This window comes from Crocodylus porosus, unplaced genomic scaffold (assembly GCF_001723895.1).
Source record: "Crocodylus porosus isolate Cpor-Errol unplaced genomic scaffold, CroPor_comp1, whole genome shotgun sequence".
NCBI classification, from domain to species: domain Eukaryota; kingdom Metazoa; phylum Chordata; order Crocodylia; family Crocodylidae; genus Crocodylus; species Crocodylus porosus.
This window is the reverse complement of record NW_017728910.1, coordinates 22,755,153-22,773,631: the sequence shown is the minus strand read 5'-3', so window position 1 is coordinate 22,773,631 and position 18,479 is coordinate 22,755,153. Positions and strand designations below refer to the sequence as shown.

At 48.2% G+C, this 18,479-nt stretch overlaps 1 protein-coding gene across 1 annotated transcript in view; it reads left to right on the top strand.

Annotated features, from left to right (window-relative positions):
• Window positions 1-17,772, top strand: part of EIF2B5 (eukaryotic translation initiation factor 2B subunit epsilon) — a 26,203-nt gene extending 8,431 nt beyond the window's left edge. The window contains exons 6-16 of the mRNA XM_019532838.1: window positions 761-838; window positions 1,916-2,228; window positions 2,927-3,072; window positions 3,412-3,550; window positions 4,256-4,357; window positions 5,747-5,854; window positions 6,369-6,459; window positions 7,211-7,334; window positions 12,316-12,441; window positions 13,972-14,082; window positions 15,931-17,772. Coding sequence (XP_019388383.1) covers window positions 761-838; window positions 1,916-2,228; window positions 2,927-3,072; window positions 3,412-3,550; window positions 4,256-4,357; window positions 5,747-5,854; window positions 6,369-6,459; window positions 7,211-7,334; window positions 12,316-12,441; window positions 13,972-14,082; window positions 15,931-15,996 — 1,404 coding nt within the window. The 3' untranslated portion in view covers window positions 15,997-17,772. The remainder of the gene's footprint in view (window positions 1-760; window positions 839-1,915; window positions 2,229-2,926; window positions 3,073-3,411; window positions 3,551-4,255; window positions 4,358-5,746; window positions 5,855-6,368; window positions 6,460-7,210; window positions 7,335-12,315; window positions 12,442-13,971; window positions 14,083-15,930) is intronic.
• The last annotated feature ends 707 nt before the right edge of the window (window positions 17,773-18,479 follow it).

Here is an 18,479-nt window from a genome sequence, read left to right as displayed (position 1 = left end):
TGCCTTGGCCTTCCTAACTACCCCCCTACATCCCTGAGCAACTACAGAATAGTCCTCCCTTGTGATGACCCCTTCTTTCCATTGGGTGTAAGCCTCCTTTTAGCAAGGAGACATTCCCATGTGCTTTTGGTGAGCCACAGAGAAACAGACACAAGAAACAGGACAGATTCTTGGACTGCACCTGTACTTTTAGCTTCTAGCACCTGTTGTTGTGGATACAGTTAGAACAGAAGAGGCTTGGGATGTGTATACTTGGATGAACTTGACCAGGATAAAATAGAAGTAACTAAATTTGTCTGAGTATTGTGCAGGCAACAGCAACAGACATGGCATCTCTGACACCCGGGGACAGGGAGCCCCCCCACAAAGGTCACTTCTTGCCTGGTATAACAGTCAGGGGTGTTCCCACTACACCCTAGAGTCAGTAAGTAGCTGATTTTTCTGCCATTAGGATAACTGGTTTTCATTCTCTGTCCCAGCAAAATTATGAAGCTAGGTTGGGCTGAGCAGCCAGCAGTACCAAAGTGGTGTCTTTTCTCTGAAAAAGTGGAACCTGTTCAATGTGCACTGCCCATCTCTTCTCCCACAACACTCCTAGTGGAAATGGTCACAGCTTTCTCTCAAGCTGGTAGGAGAAGCCATTTGATCCTCAAGGCAGGAGCGCACTGTCTTCCTGCATCACATACTGTTCAGCATTAGTCATTGTACTGTTTTTGCAGCTGATTGTGCATTGCTGTCATATTTTTCTCTCTGCTTGCAGGTGGCAGAGTTGTTCACTGATAACTTTGATTATCAGACTCGGGATGACTTTGTGCGTGGCCTGCTGGTGAATGAGGAGGTGAGAAGGAGACAACCTACTTTTGCTTGACCTCACAGAAGCTAATGGCTTCTCAAGTGACTTTTTGGTAGCTAGGGCCCTTTTTCATGTGCCATGTTTGTGTGAAGGGTTTCCATGCAGGCCTATAACCTAGCTTGTCTTCTAACATGTCCTGAGGGAGGGGTGGACAATTTTCTCCTTCACTAGCACCTACAATTCCTGATTCACAGTAGCATTGGCTCTTCTCCTGGCCCAGCTTCTGTGCAGAAGGATAGGCGGTACAAAAAATTGTCTTTTTTCCATCTAGAAAACCTGATGGAACTGTAACCACAGTTTACCTATAATAGAACAATACATTGGGTTTTCCTGTGTAGGGCGAGGACTGTCACGAGATCGGCAGCACTTGGCATAACAGGGCTGTGGCCATGTTTGGGCTTTTTAGGCTATGATAATACAAGTTGTAAATAGCAGAACTTGATTGCAAAGGCCCTTTCCCTTTCTAACTGTAAAGCTGGATTTCTGCAGTGGGAAGGAATGTCAGTTCTGGTTAGAGCACACCGTGTCACATCAGCAGGGGTATGCTAGCTGTCTCTGCAGACCTCTGCTGATGCTTCTCTGTCTTATGTGGGAACCTCATCCTAGGAGCATTTCAGTTCTGGACCTTTCACGTAGCTTTGTGAATCTCTCTTGACATAAGCAAAAGTAATGCTTTTGGTTCCAGCCCTTGCTAGCCAATAAGCAAGCAACCCTGTATAAATAAGTGATATGCCTTCTGAAAGCCTTCAGGATGATAACAAGTCTTGCCTTATAAACACACTTGGGAGCCTGGAGATCAGGAACATTTGGGATGAAAACTAGATCACCAGAGTCTTGTAGTTTAACATAGATAATGCCCTAGATGTCCTTGAAGATTATTAGGGGGGAGTGTGAGGCATCTGACAGAGGGCCTGAACTGCATGGGAGCAAAAACAGTAGGAAGAAGAGTGGCTTGTAAAGGGAATGGGTGTGTGGCAGGTGACCAGGAATAGAGCTCTGTACAAGGAGTAGAATTGTTTGCAAATAGCCTAGCCCCCTGCCATTCTTCTGTCTGTTTCCCAGGTCCTGGGGAACCAGATTCACATGCATGTGACCACCGAGGAGTATGGTGCCCATGTATGCAACCTGCAGATGTATGAAGCTGTGTGTTCTGATATCATCCGGCGCTGGGTTTATCCTCTGACTCCAGAGATAAACTTCACTGATGACCCAGCACAGAGCTACACCCATTCCAAGCACAACATCTACCGTGGGCGGGACGTGAGCCTGGGTCATGACAGTGTGCTGGATGAAAACGTCCTCATTGGTTGGGGAACAATCATTGGGAACAACTGCTCTATTACCAACAGTATTATTGGTCAGAACTGCAAGATAGGTGAGTGCCAGAGATGGGAGGTGTGGGGGTGAGCTCACAGGCAAATTGAGGCTGCCATTGAGATTCAAGGGAATTCAGCTCTGCTGAATGGTGCCAGATTGGCATTCATGGGAGGAGGGAGCATGGGGAGGCTCTGTTCTTTGGGTGGAGAGAACGGGTCCAGGCCTTGGGTGTTGGGGGTCCAGCTAATGCCAGAATGCCAGGTGAAACAAGCTGTGTGAGAGGGAAGGCACTTCTCGCTTGGGGAGGAGGAAGCAGCTTTAGATGCCAAGGGACTGTGTGTATAGTGTCTCCTTAACTGATCTGCCTCATTCAGATCGGTGCCCTGGGGGTGGACAATCTCCACATCCCGATCTCACGCCCACAAAGCTCCTGGCATCCTTGCTTCACAATTTTGAATAAAGCTTCATTGTTCTCACTTTACCCACAAGTGGGAGGCTTGTTAGTGCTGCAGTCTAGCTGGATTGACAGACCGCCCATTCATTTTCCTTCTGCTTGCCCTGGTCAAGAGAGGACTGTGGAGCCTTGCAACCGTCTCAGCCAGCACATCTGCTCTCTACTGTGCCCAAGGGCACTCTTTAGTTCTAGAGTGAATGGTCTGGATCCTCTCCAATGCATTCAGCATTGTTACAGTGCTGAAATACAGGCTGGGAGCTGAGATCTCCCTTGATCTTCATTTCTGTGCTTGCGCGTGACAGGTGACAGAGTTATCCTGGATGGAGCACTGATCTGGAACGGGGTCAACGTAGCGAATGATGCGGAGATCCGGGAGTCCCTCGTCTGTGATGAAGCTGAGGTGAAGGAGAGCGTTAAGTTAAAGCCTCGCTGCGTTCTCACTTCCCAGGTGAGCTGCTTTCATGTTTGCAGAGCTCCACCTACTCACCCTTGGACAATGGCTGGACCAGGGCAACTTGGAACAGGCCTGGATCGAATAGATCAGTCTAGCGCCCAGAATGAGGGCTGTTCCAGGTCTTCCTCTGGTTGGGCTGTGGATTAATTCTCCCACCCTGTCCCCTCTGTAAGGAGTCTGGCTCATCTGGTGCTAGACACCACTACTAGTTCCAAAGGAGTTTCAGGGGTAAGCAGTGTTGAGGTAACTGCTGCCTATTGAAGGAGATGGGGATAACAACAGAGGGAGCTGTGCTGCTGTGCCTCACTAAGTGTGTAACCTTTTCACTTGCAGGTGGTGGTGGGTCCTGACATCACCCTCCCGGAGGGCACAGTGATCTCACTGCACCCCCCAGATGAGGATGAGGATGAGGATGATGAGTTCAGTGATGATTCTGGGGTGAACAAGGAGGAGATCAAAGTGAAGCTAAAAGGTTTGTGTTTCTTATGGACTCTCGGGGCTTGTCACGTGTGGAATTTTTGCCCTCTATGGCCCAGCCCATGTTCTGAGCTCTCTCAAACCCCAGGATGGCAGAAAGTCTTATGCTAAGCTTTGTATATAGTATTAGAGGAGTAACTGCAGCTCCCCTGCAGCCTTTTCCTAGGGGATAACGTGATATCACTGTCCTGCCCAGCACTCAGCTTTTTAGTTCTGGCGTGAAGCACTGGGGACTCTAGCATTGTACTTTCACCCTAGGATTTGAGCCCATGCCAAAACTCAGATGACCGGCTAATGCTTAACCAGTCATTCAGTTCAGGATAGAGGTTGATGCCTGGTCTTCCTTCTTCCTCTGCACCTTAGGGAGCGCCTAAACCGTATCCCTCTTGGCCCATGTGATATTGACTCTTATCAGCCCCCCTTTGCATATGGTTCTAAACATGGGTCAGGGCATGTAAAGCCAGTTGGACTGTGCTGCTTGTGGGCCAAGATGAAAGGATAGTGTGGTTGTCTCCCCACATGCCTGGGCCAAAGAGCTACAGCCCTTGCATGTCAATGGGCGACCCAGGCCCTGCTGAGTGTATCGCCTATAGTGCAGACCCTTCGGCTATGCCCTCACTCCCCCACAAGAGGGCAGTCCATCTCGGGTCTCCTGGCCGTCCCTATATGTTCCCCTTTAAACACTGTCATCTCCTTTCAGGCTACAACAAGCTGGAGGTTGGGTCAGAAGGGAGAGGATATCTCTGGAGAGCGGACAATGAGAACGAAGTGGATGAGGAAGAGCAGAGACAGAGCTTATGGGGTGAGGAAAGTTTAATATAGGCACCTGGGAATAGAGAGACTTATACAAGCATGTGCTCCTTCATTGGAGAGCTGCTGAGGGGGCATTAATGATGTCTGTATGCAAGACGTTAAAACCTGGTGTGCTCAGCTAAACTAAGGATGGCTTCCTGAGGAAGGGGATGCAAACTCCATGATACAGAGCTGGGCTAGGAGGAGGGGGGAAGGCCAGGGGAATGCTCTTGGGTTAGACCAGTGGTTCCCAACCAGGGTGCTGTGAGATCTCTTGAAGGGTGCCACACAACATTAGCACCGTTAGGTTTGCAGGCACCTATACCTGAGTCGCAAGATCAGCCCAGATATTTCCAAAAGGAATGCAGAGCATCCAAACCATCCTGCTCTGCCGTGGTCTTTCCAAGTTCTTTGCCACAGAAAATTTGTTCTCATATTTTCTTTATATATATAGCCAAGAAACAAGTGAAAGTGAAGAGCAGGCATTTTCTGAGGAGGCCTGGAGTCTAAGGGGGTTGGGAACCTCTGGGTTAGACGATTGACTCATGCTGAAACGAGGAGAGTCTTACTTTTGCCTGTAGCACTTGGTCTAGGTGATTTTCAGACTGGCAGATGTTGTTTCTTTGATGGTTTTTGGCTTAAAAATTTTATCCTCAGCCATAAAAGGCTAAGAAGCACTTTATTCAAAGGGGAAGGCTGAGATCCTGGAGCACAATTCTCAACTGTGGGTGGATCCCGTGGCAAATTCTCTGGCTGCCCAAGTGGTGTAGTGCATGGGGTCCTGACTATAGTTATGGTGTTGTGTGGCACAGACCTGCCTTCTGAGCATTTAGGGACCAGAATCACTCCCCTTACACTCTCCAAATGATGGTTCCAGCTCTTGCTGTTCCTGCATAGGCTTGTTGTATCAAAATAACAGACTTCCAAGCTTGTGTCTGAGCTCGTAGGGAGGAAGCCTGTTAAGTGTCCAGTACTGTTGCCTGTCACTGAGGTTTTCCTGTTGTCCCTTTGGGGTGTGTACTTTGATTGTCCTTTTCCCTAGAAAAGCCCAGCTCAGGCTATATCTGTCCTGCCAGACTTCCAGCTCAAGTGATTGAATTGTTGCTCACTGACTGAGAGTGAGCAGTTTTATTGCGATGCTTTCTCTGTAACCCTGGCCACATACTGCCTTCTCTGATGCTTACAGAAGCACAGTTCCCTTGGCATCAGGCTCCACTTTCCTATTTAGGTTATGAATGACTGGGCCTAGAAGTAGAAAATCCCCTAGGCAGATACCTCAGTGTTGTCTGTGGGAGGGTGGCACCTGAGGTACCCCTGTTTCTCCACCAGTTGAGTGACTGCAGCTCCCTTACTCCCAGGGGTGCCTCTTAAAGGTGATTTTTTTTTTGGTTTTCCTCAGGCCCCCACTTGAATTTGGGGGAAGAGAGTGAGACAGACAGTGATATAAGCTTGGGCTCTGAGCAGCCAGACAGTCGGTCTGCTTCCCCTCAGCTGGATGACATCAAAGGTAAGAGACCTAGGACTGGGGTGGGGGAGAGACCCTGAGCCTGTAACCACTGGAGTGAGCCTTATGCTGATAAGGGTGCTTCAGAACATCTTGTGTTGCATTGTCTTATGCTTCCTGACCAGTGTTTCTCATGTGCTTTATTTTTCATGGGTCCTTGATGTTCCTTGGGCTGTGGAACAGAGAATGGTAGAAGCCCCTTGTCCAAGTCCATTTAACACAGATTTGGGTATAGCCCTGGGAGAATACAGAGAGATGTCAGGGGGGCAATCCTGCACTGGTTCCCAGGGGAGGCTAAGGGGATTGGTGGACTCTAACTGTCTCTTCTTTTCCATGCATGGTGCATTTATTCATAGTATTGTCAGTATGGGCTTGCATTGGGTTACATGTGGCAAATGCCAGCCCTCTAGTCGGCTTATCCCTGCACCTGGCAAGGGGGTGGTGTTCTCTGTCATGGGAGGAGTTGGGTGCTCGGCTGCCACCTCTCCTCTAATGGCCTCTCCTTGTTTGGTTCCAGTGTTCCAGAATGAAGTTTTGGGCACCCTGCAGAGGGGCAAGGAGGAGAACATTTCCTGTGACAACCTGGTCCTGGAAATAAACTCTCTGAAGTAAGTGCCTCCCTTGGAACTGCAGTTCTCATGTGTTACACCCAATAAGCCTGACACATGGGGCTTTGGGGAAAAAAAGAAAAAGGGAAACAATGTCAGTGACCATGGGCATGGCAGTCTAGGAGGATAACTGACCAGTGACGTAAGCAGTGTGCCCAACTCTGTAACCTCTGTGCCATTTAAGTGTCCTGAGTCCCAAGGCAAGGGATTAAATAACTCTTGGATATCTGTAGGCAAGGCCTGTATTAATTTAGGCAAGGAGCTACCACTCTTACAGTGCAATATTTAATCAACAAGTCCAGAGCCAAGACTTCCACATTTTGATGTGGCATTTCCACTCTGCTTACATAGCAGTCAAATAGGCAAGAGTTAAAGATTGGGATCTAATAGTGTCTTTTACCCACCACTTCTTAAATATAAGTGTTTCCTTTCTTCCCTTAGGACACCAGTCAGTGAGCTTGCTGTCCCTGGCAAAGCAGCACATTACACTTTGAAGCCAGGTCTTTAGGAGCAGGGCATTTAATGAGACCCGCTGCAATTTGAGCATACTTCTGACTGCGTGATTGGGTTTAGAAAGGACTTGGGGCCAAGACAGGGAAGTTTAAAATTCAGCTTTGCTCTTAAAAGAGTGTGCTGTGCATTACAGGGAGAGACTTCAGACAGCGGCCAGGCAAAGACTTGCTGTGGTTGGAATATTGTGCCAGAGGCTGCAGGCTTATGGTCCCTTTTTGATGTCCCCTCTTCCTTACAGATATGCCTATAACATCAGCCTAAAGGAGGTGATGCAGGTGCTTAGTAAGGTGGTCTTGGAGTTCCCACTGCAGCAGCTGAATGGAGAACTGGATCCTCAACACTATTGCGTGTCATTACTTCCTGTGAGTGCACCTCCTCCCTCCTGTGATTCTCCATCTGTTTCCCATTATTGTGCAGCATACGTGGGATTTTAGAAAGAGAAGGCCCCATTCCCTGCTGCCAACTTACATTTGACAAGTTGTAGGAACAAGAGCTGGGTGCTCCCTTCCCCTTGTGCTGCATACCATACAAGAATCTCAAAGAGGTGTGGGGGTAGATCATTGCTTGGAAATGACTTGGTTTTTGTTGGACACTCATTTCTACTCGACAGCTGTTACATTGGCTTTGGAGAATGGGGGAGTTATGTGGCTTGTAGACACATGGAAAACTTCCTTGGTGTGTAGAGCAACATGGCTAACACTTCTGTAAGTGGATGCCATAATGCAGCTTAGTTCTGTTTCTGAGATGCCTCTTGTTGGAAACCTGCAGTAGTTAAACACTTTGGTTCAATGCTCATTTGTTCTTCCTCACGAGGCACAATTTTCCAGGTTGGAGAACCCCCTATTCTGTTTACCAGTGTTCTTTATGAGGCCCAAGCAAAAATATACTCCAGTGAGAAAATGAATTGGGGTGAATGCCAGAGCAGACTTCAGACTGTAAGCATTCGTGTAAAGTAATGTAACAGAGAATTGACTATCTGGAGGCTGCTGTTACAGGGGAGCTGAGTTGGAATAAGAGGCAGCTCCACCATTTTCTGGATCTTGCAGTGAATATCTGACATGCAGGAAACATTGAAACAGGGTTACTACAGAGAAGTAGGTGAGTTGGGGAGGAGCTGAGCCCATGGCTTTAGCTCCTTTTGGAATAAAGAAATATAGTGAAAAAAACAAAATAAAACAAAACAGGCTGCCCCTGTAGCAAGGTGGTTCCCAGTGATGCCGGTCTCAGTTCAGGGCTGTGTTGTACTAGATGCTGGACAAGTGTGGACGCAATATTCTTATATCCTGGATGCAATATTCTTAGCTAGAAAATGAATGAAAGGTAAGATGTGTGGAGGGGGCATGTTTTGTGTATAACTTTTTTTCACCATGGCCATATTGGCAGGAACATTTTCCAATGTAAGCAGCAAATCTACTCTTCACCCTCTTGCACGATGAAAATTAGGTGAAAGGGACTAATTTTCTGGGTATACTGATGATGTGGCAGGGACAAGTGGAATTTTGCAAGGCAGGTACAGATGTGCTTTGCATGATTTCATACTGGCATATACCCTTCCCAAATGTATTGAATACAGACATTACTTGTACTGTTGCAAGCAGGTTTTTTGTGATCACATGCAGAAACAATTTTCCAGCAGGGCTGCCAGCTTCTCCAAGTCTTCCCTTGAAAAGAGTAGCCCACATGTGTGCATCTTAGGAACAGTGTTATGTATTCAAGTCCTTCCCACATGCAGAAATTTTAGCACAGCATTTCCCAAACTGGAAATTGTGACTCCCAGGGGAGGGAGGAGGTGTGTTATGGGTGGTCAGCAGTACACTTAAAATGAGACCATGTATCAAGCACACCTTGTAAAGATGAATGCCCTGTACTGCAACAGTGCTGAGGACCCCAGTCAAAGACCCAGATCCCATTATGCTAGACGTAGAAAGTCCTTGCCCTAAGGAGCTTGCAGTTTGGGTATAGGAAAAGAGATAGCAGATGGATGTAGACAGCTGGAGAAGGCCAAGGAAACAGAGGCAGCAGACTTGGAGGAATACCCGCCTATGCATTGTCTAGGATGTGTTCCTTCAGAGTTACCACGTTGTGATCAGAGAACCGTTCACTACCAGTAGCTTCATGCAGGCCAGACAATTTGTGTGTGAGTAGCACAGTGCTAGAACCTTTGCTGGTACCAGAATTAAGTTAGGACAGCCTTGTGCAAGAAAATCCAGGCCCTATTAAAACAGTTTTGGTCGAAGTGAAGGCATTTACGGCCAGGAGGTGGCCAAACCTCGCACAGCCATGTTGCATGCTTTGTTTGGTCTGTGAGGTCTTAGAGATGGTGGAGAAAGAGGGATTGGTTGTGAAAGGGTGGATAGCAGCGCTCTTCCAAAGACAGCTCAGAAGGGAAAAATTGTGGAAATACCATAGTCATGATGTACGGTTTGACTTGAAACCACAGTGTTCTGAAGCAGTGGCTTCCATGAGCGTGAAGCCCTCAAAGTTATGACATTTTGAAACCAAATACCCGCAAGTAAGGCATATGGTCAGGGCTCTTTCTCAGAGGAAACACAGAGCCTTGAGAAATCAGCAGGGCTGGGTAACTTGAACTGGCAGTGTTGCCATAAGCACCGATCAGGCATCTTGTTTGGTGTCTTTGTGAATCATACTGGAATCTATAATATAGAAAAGTTGCAGGAAAACTCCTACTTCCCTGAACTTCTGACATCTGGCTTGTGTTATAAGGCCTGATGCAGCGGACAGATCGAAGACCATTTTTGTCACACAACCTTGTGTTGTGGATGAGGATGGCAGACTTGGAGAGTGGCTTTTTGGGATGGGGTAGCTGTCTGTTGTCTGGGTTCCAGCACTGGAGGCATGTCTCCAGTTCTGTGAAGGAGACATTTCATAGATTTCATAGACATTAGGGCTGGAAGGGACCTCGGGAGATCATCGAGTCCAGCCCCCTGTCCAAAGGGCAGGAAGTCAGCTGGGGTCATAGGATCCCAGCAAGATAAGCATCCAATTTACTCTTGATTCTCTTTCACAACATTGTGCAGGGAAAGCGGCAGCTGAAGGCCTTATTCAGGGATTGGTTGGTGATCCACACTTTCAGTGGAAGCAGCTAAGTTGAGTCAGCATGGATGATGCCAAGGTGATTGCTGATTGAAGCCGCATCTCAGTCGCACTTGTGCAAAACAACATGCCTAAAGCATGGTCATGGCACCTTGTGCTTGAGTCTGGGTGAAATTCAGATCCAGCTGCAGGGACTGGGTTTTGGAAAACAGGAAGAGCTGGAACAAACCCACGTTTTCAGGGTGCAGTGGATGCAGCGGTGGTGCCTGGACCCAGTGTAAGAGGAACTGATGGAAATCTCCCATGACAGGAACTTGCAGTGGACCTTTTTCTAGCCAGGTTTTCTGCTGGGTGGTGTTTCTCTTTAGGGATCTCACCCAGTTTTGGTTGGAGAAGTCTTGAACATTCCTGTTTTCTCTTTTGTGTCTGTGCAAACCCAAAATATTGCATTCTTCAGCCATACTGAGGAATTGCATTTTCCCACATTCAGACTCGCATGGAAAAATCTTTCGTCCTCCAGAACAGTTTCAGTCATTACATGGAAGCTGCTTAATAATTGCTGCAGTGCATTTAAGGGGGGAAGATCCCATAGAAGGGTAAAATGCAATGACTTGTTGCTGGAGATGGGGAGTGTTGGCATTAAACAGGTGGCCCAGGGGTTAAAATAGCTCCTGAAACTCTCCAGCTTACAGGTCTGCACAACTGTTTGCAGTGCCACAGTGTTGGGACCTTTGTGCCCTATTTTTGTTGATGTGCTATGAGTCAGTCATTGGTAAATATATAAAATCCTCCTGTTTTGTATTTGCATTCTTGTCCCTCATTCCTGCACTGGATGCTTGAAACCACAGAGATCCAGCATGTGCCCAAGATGGGAAAGGATTATAAAGAGGAGCTGGAGTGTGGCGCCCTTGGGAGCCATTTGTGATGCTGTCTGGTGCTGGTGTGGCGCAGTCTGTGTTCTTAGCTCTGGCTGTCTTGGAAGGTACTTCAGGTTTCTGTGCGTGGCATGGAGGACCTCAGCTCTCCAGCTGGCAAAGCCGCTACCTCTCAATGGTAGTGTTGGCTGAGAGAGGACATGGAGGAGAAAGGGCTTGCCATGAACTCCGGAGAGGTCCCTTTTGCTATTGTCTGGGCTCCTCTGTCCTCTCGGCAGGCGGATGTATTCGTTCCCAGAGGCAGCTGCTATCCCAGGGCTGCAGCAGGGCAGAGTGAGAACAGCTGGGTAGGTGCACATGGAGGAGGTTGAGATGCTGTAAATATTTAGCCACTGCTTTACCTATTGTCAAAGTAACCCATTTAAGCAGAAGGAAAGCTCGCTGACATGGCTGTCCGCTATGTTAAAGAGAGCTACTCACCCTTGATCCTTGTGAGGCTAAGCAGAAGGCTTTGTGTTGAGTTCTTTTCTGGCTGGGTACTTTGAAAGCTCTTGGAAATCTTGATCAGGGCGTGTGCTTTCCGCGCTACCTGGAGCCATCCCTTCCCAGATGCGAAGTGGTCAGCAAGCTGCTTTGTGCTGTCTCCTCTTCTTGGCAGTGTACCAGTGAGAGCAGCAGCACAGTGCTTGAAGAGTCAGCCCCAAATCCTTAAACTAAAGGTTTAATTAAATATAAGCCTTGGAGGGAGAAACTGAGATCAGCTGGTAACATGGCAGCTTCCTGTCTGTTATGTCTGCTCCCCCTTTCTCTTGGCAGATCCACTATCCTTGCAGGCACTCGAACACATGAAGACTGAGTCTGGATACTTTTGCTGCTGTGTTTTTGTTCTAAAGGGAGGCCATCCTGCCATGTTCCCTTTGGCTCAGCTGGGATTTATGCCCTGCACAGTCTTCCCTTTAACATTTGGTTCTATTAAGAATAATTGTTGCTTTTGCTGCTTTCCAGCAGAACCTCTTTTTTTATACCAACTGCTGTTGTGGACTCAATGTGTCTAATTGACCTACTGCTGTCTCTTATAAAATGGCATCCTTTGAGCTGCCTGGCTCCTTTAATCTCCTTTATTATAACATTAAAACACATCACTGACAGCTGCCAGGTTACGCACACAAACAGGGACAGAAGTTGATGTGTCTGGGGACACCTAGTAGTTCTGTATCCTGTCTGTACAGCTGTCCCCTTAGCCCTATTCAGGTGTTGGGCAGGAGACTCAAGTGGTCTGGATGTTATGCAAATGGCTTCCAAAAATGTTCTTCTCTAGGTCAACTTCCTTTATAAGGTCTCTGTCCCCACTGGGCTCAAGGCACGTTGGTACTGAAAAGTCTTGTAATCCAGGAAACCTTCTTTACTCCTGCAGCTGTTGAAGAGCTGGACCCCTTTGTTTAAGAACTACATTAAGCGGGCGTCAGATCACTTGGATGCCTTATCTGCCATTGAGGAATTCTTCTTGGAACATGATGGCCTCTGCACCTCAATGGCTAAAGTAAGTTTCCCCTTCGCAGCTGGGAGGACTGGTGTTTCTACCATCTCTGTGACCAGCTGTGGCTTTGTTGGGTTTATCAGCTTGTCTTCCATCAGGAAGGGAAGTTCTTTGTTTCTGCTGGGAGGGGTATGTGGAAGAATATCTGAGCATAGCTGGGGACCAGTACTGGCTAACAACATGCTACCTGGAGCTGCTATCTGGCAGTGTCTGACTCACCAGAGGTGCTACAGAATGGGCGGGAGCATTTACAGATAAAGATTTGCTTCACTGAAGCATCAAGCCCTTTTTTCCCCCCAAATTTGGAGAATCCAGTAAGTTTTTAGCTGCCACATGAAATGTACCCTGCTTCAAGATGCAAAATGAGCAGACGGATAGAGTGGGACCCCTTCTGCAGGCTGAACCTGGTGTAATCTAGGGATAAAGTGTGTGGCTGGTAGGCCTCTCCACAGTTTCAACCCGGGAGAATATTAAACATGCACCTCTCCCCCCGCCCACACCTTCAATTACCAGATTATTTCTGCTGTATAACTTTTGAACTTCCCCCTCCCAGTCCAAAATCATTTGACAAATGATTACTTTGCAAGGCCTTGTCTCTTTCGCAGCTCTTCTGTGAGCTTGCCTGCACCTCAGTTCCTCAGTAAGGAGGAATCTTAACTCCTGCTCCAACGCAAGAACTAAGCATGGACTAAAGCCAAAAGACTTCAGCTCAGTAAGCCAAAATGTCCTTGAATTACAGTGATTGTCTGGCACACATCCATTGTTCTAGGGGCCTAGGTTTCCCCTGTGGCCAGGAGTTGAAGTGACACTTTATTATTGGAGCTGGCATACACAGCCAAAATATTCTGCCGCAAGGGGACTCATTGCAAAGTGTCTTATCAACTTGAGCATAAAGTGGTGGTGAAGCACCAGAAAGCAAGTGTGCATTTGCCTTGACACCTCCTTGCTGCATCAGGCAGTAGCTTAATTCTACAAATGATCAATTGCATTTGACACCCACCAGAAGGCACCTTTTAGAAAAGACCATACAGGGATGAGTTGCAGATGTGGCTGCTACAGATAGGGCCAGGTGAACCACGTTGGCAATTTTCCCTGCTGCCACTGCTGCAAAAATTGTATGTATCTGACTCTGCAAACACGAGAGGTCCCTGTAAGATCCATTTCAGTGCTGGTTGTCAGTGTACTTTAAAGAAGAGAAAGAGATGGCTTCCTGAACTGGAGGCTGGAGGGTGGTTTGGGACTCTCAACACCTAAATGCTTCTCCCTGCATCCTTTGGAGTTGAAAACCATGAGAGGATCTCAGACTCGAATGGTTTGTGCACCAGAGCAGCCAGATGCTGGGAGCCTGGCTTGTGAGAAATGCATTCATTTTAATCAATAAAAACCACAAGGAAATGATTGTATCCTCTCCTACTCATGATTGTGTTTGGGAGACACAGGTCACAATTCACAAGCCTTTGTCTGTTCAGTGTACTAATCCCAGAAGAGTTGCCTGTTCTGTAACCCCCAGCGGCTGTTCTCTGATGGTTGCAGGTGCTGATGGCCTTTTACCAGCTGGAAATCCTGGAAGAAGAGATGATTCTCAATTGGTTTTCTCGGCGGGACACATCTGATAAGGGCAGGCAGCTTCGCAGAAACCAGCGGGTAAGTCTGTAGTAGTGGAGGATTCACTAGCAGCCTTGCGTGGAGTCATGGCCCTTTAGAGATCACTGACAGCTTTTTTCTGGAGTAGTGATCATGATACATTGGACCAGTGAAATGCATAGGGGCCTTTACATAGAGCAGAAGCTACATAACTGTTTTTTTCTTCTGTAACTGGACTGTGATTGAATAAAGAATGGAGGTAGCAGGGGGAGACAGGTTTTTTAGCAGGTTTTGCAGGAACTGAGTGCTGGGATCACACCATATACTTTGAACTTTGAGAAGCCTCTCTAAGCTAGACAACTATTTCAGATGGGCTGTGGGCAAAGGCAGTATTGCCTTCTGCATGAAACCTTTCTACCTGGCTAGGCAATCTCTTGGCATCCCCATCTCTGAGCACTTACAGTGCTGAATGGTTGGTTTCAAAATAGTCATTTCATAACTGGCTTGCGATTGCCAGAAACATCAATGCTTTCTTTGTCATTGAGTCACAGAAAAATAGGGCTTGAAGGAGCCTCAGGGGGTTGGATCAAATCCAACCCCCTGTTCCAGGCAGGACCATCCATGCTAAACCATCCAAGCCCAGTGTTTGTCTAACCCAGGGGTTGGCAAAATATGACCTGTGGGCTGGATCCAGTTCACCCAGGGGTTGTATCCAGCCCATGGGTGGGTCCCTCAGCTCAAGCTTACCCAGGTTTGTGGGAGCCACCCAGGCTGTGGCACATGGGTGGTCCCAGGTGTGCAGCAGGGCTGGGCAGTGTGGTAGCCAGACGTCTCTTCCTGGCAGCCCCTGCTGTGGTGGCTCTTTCTGGTAGCTTCTACCAATGTCACCACTGCCACTAGACTCAGTCCTGTTGCCTGGCCACCCTGACCAGTTTGCCCTGCACCCACAGTTGGGGGTGCCAGATAGAGTGGGTGGGCAGGGTCTCTGTGGAGACTGGCCTGGGACTCCCGCAGGCAGGGCATGCTCAACCAGGTGTGTGGGATGGGGCCATGGCTGGACGGGAAGCAGGACAGGTGGCTGGGGCCTGAATAACAGGGTGGTGACAACATGGGGCCAAGGCCGGAGCCGAGTTCTGATCTGCTCCCTGCATGATGGATTGTGCCCAGCCCAACCCAGGAGGGAGGCGGAGTGCACACCCATGACCTGGCCCCTGCTGCATCCAGCACAGGCGCTCACAGTCCATTGGAGCCATGCCACCCTTCAGCTGCGCTGTACTGTGATTGCCTGTGAGTGCCTGTGTTGGAGCGGGGGCCCCCCACCTGTGTTTGCTTTGCCCCCCACCTGCGTCAGGTCAGTCACAATCTGTCACGTGAGGAGTGGATTGGCCCTGGCACTGCCCTGTGATCTGGGCCCTGGCCCTGCCTGCCCGTTGTGCTCCTGGATGCTGGTTCCTGCCTGGCTGAGCATGCCCTGCCCTCGGAGGTCCCAAACTAGTCTGCATGGAGACCCTGCCTACCCACTCTGCCTATTGCCTCCAGTCTGTCTGGTAATCTACAGCTTGGGGATTATTTAAGAGGCTTTTGGAAAACTAGGTGCAACTGTCATTGCTTCTTTCTCTTTAGCTTTTGAGGGGTCAAGGCTTGGCCACAACCTTGCTCTTTTCAGTGGGGTTCTGGGGGTGCCACAGCCCTAAAGAGGCCTCTTTTGGGATCTGAGGAAGATCCGTTTCCCATGGCATCTGGATTTAATTGTCTCTTTCTGCTTGTTTGCTCTGTTTTCACTGTTCCCAGTCTCCCCCGCCCTCTGAACTGTGGTCATGTCTGACAGCTGAGACCCTGCAGTCATCTTGTTAAAGTATCTCTGCTGAGTGGTTTATTTTACATAATTGCCTTTTGTTGTCCCTGCAGCTTCAGAAGTTTATCCAGTGGCTGGAAGAGGCAGAAGAAGAGTCGTCTGAAGGCGACCAAGACTGACGCAGCAGGCTGACATGAGATGGCGCGCTCCCACTGCCTTTTCAGGAGGGGAGGGAGGGACCTCTTACCAGCCAGGCTTTGCCTGGCAGGGTGGGCCAAGGAAGATTGATGCCAGTGCATGGTGTGTGGGTGTGGGGCCTGAAATCTAACTGACTGACTGACAATCCCATTGTGAATTACATTTATTCCCAGCCCTTCCCTCCCAAATGGCACCTTACATGGGATAGTCACAGCATGATGTGAGAACCAGTGGGGGAAAATAGGAGATGCATATGTCTAAGATCTTTCTTGGGGCCTATATATGGTGTATTAAGCTATCTGTTGGGAGGCTCTTGCTCCTAAAGTGGGGTGACAGAGACAGATGCATACAAATTCCCTGTCATTCTGAACTATTTCTGGTTTGTGTAAATGTGGTCCTATGACCAGATTCATTCAGAGTCACTGAATTCTTTGAGTTCACGTATGAAGATCCCCTTCCTGAGGGACAGTGGCAAGGTTGGCACAAAGTGCAGCGTTAGTGACCTGGAACTCCTGTGGTGGCAGAAGGCCTAGTTTGAGTTTGCCTAAGGTACCCTGGAAAGAAGCCCTCGGACTGTCTTTCGAGGAGGAGGAGGACCTCTGGCCTCGAGGCATACCTGGATCTGACTTGGACTTGTCCTGTGGTCTTGGCGCAACGCATCATCTTTTGTGTCAGTGTCTTTGTGTGTGTAAAGGGGAAGATGCTCACTTGCTTGTCTTGCAGGGGATTGGTTGCATAGATATGCACTTAGCCAGTGAAGTGCTGTCTGGAGCAATATGATGTGCCTTTCCTGGACCTCTGGATGCTGGCAGACATGGTGCTTTGGAGATGAAAGGTTTTATTTTTTTTCTCGGTTTTTTTTTCTGAAAGGGAATGGAGATGTTCAGCACCAGCTGAGTGCGCTGCTCTGCTCGGGGCTTTGAGTAGTCCTTTCACTTGCTGATGTTACCTGCCCTGCTTTAAGTGTTAGCAACAGCAGCAGCCACTCTTTAAGGGAAAAGCAGGCTCCTGAGCTCTGTTCTAGTATGAAGAGAGGAAAGGGCTTTCCTTTTAAGTAGTATTTTTCTATTTTTGAGTCTCCCTACAAGATTTTTGTTCCACACACTCTCAGAGCAAGTGGGATTTTTTTTATTTATTTATTTATTTATTGGGGGGGAAGAAGAATGAAAGGTTCTTCAAGGGGTTGCCAACCTAGGAGTCCCAAGGTAAGTCTTGGGTGTGCAGCAGGAATGAAGGCAGCCTTTTTTTTTTTTTTTTTTAAGCCCACCTCTACTGCACCATCTTTCCATGCTAGCAATAGAGCGCTCAGGAGCAGCATTTCTGTCCATGTCGCTGTGCTACTTCCCTCCCTTGTTCTCCACCAAGAGTGGAGCAGAGAATCTGCTTACAATTGTCCGTAGGTCATGTTGGACATGCTTACCTTGCCACTGTCCCTTTAGGAAGAGAAGTGTTAAATAGATCCCTTGGGGAGATGCGTTGAACCTGCTTACTTGGCATGTGTTCTGGGTCAGTGGTGCCACAGGGTTTTGTGGTGGGGCGCTGGTAGAGGGTGAGAATGCTGCCTCTTACACACGAGCACTGGGAAGGGGTGATCTTTGAGCACTCACTGTATCTGTACTGTGCCTGAAGGCCCTTGGTTTCTCGCACTGTGGAACCCAGTCTTGTAAGCGTTGGGAAAATAGTTGGTATCTGAACTTTCTGTATCTGCCAATATTTAATTCAGGGAGCGATTAAAACCATCCTGGTATAAAGAATCAGCTGTTTGAGTACATGTCTCAGAGCGTGGCATTACCCATGAGTTCTGCTCTGGTCTCACTGACTTCTCCATAATAACCCATAGCTACCTTATTTCACAGGAGTCCCCTGTGGTTCAATTCCCAGGCACTTTTATGCCAACTACAGCCATGGAGGCATCAAACATCTGGTCTTTGGATTTTGTCTCAGTGGCCTAAAGGGAGGATGGAAGGTCTGGGCAACCTCCACCCTTCCAAAAAAATTCCTGCCCAGGCATACGCATCGAAGATCTGGGTGGCCCTCATGCATACACCATGATCCAGGAGGATCGACAGTTTCCACTTTTATCTTTCAAAACGATCCAAAGTTGTGCTTCTAACAGGCATAAAATTAGTGCGCTCATGGCATGGGATAGGTGTTCAATCCTATCCAGCAGCATTACCATTAGGAATTGCAAGGGCACTCACCCAGTTGAAACTCCAGCACTTCAGATTCCTGCAGTGGGTGAGGCTCCTGTTTATTCAGAACAAGTTAAAAAGATGTGCTTTAAACCTGGCTGAAGCATGATCCTCCCTGCCATATGCGCATTAAAGTATGTCCTACAACATACCCTGCTGGGGAAGAGGTGGGTAACAAACCCTTTTTCAAAAGTGTTTACCAGCCAGCTGCGAGATCCAGGAATTTGGAAATCTCCCTGGACATCTTGAGTACTTTTTTTTTTTTTTTTTAA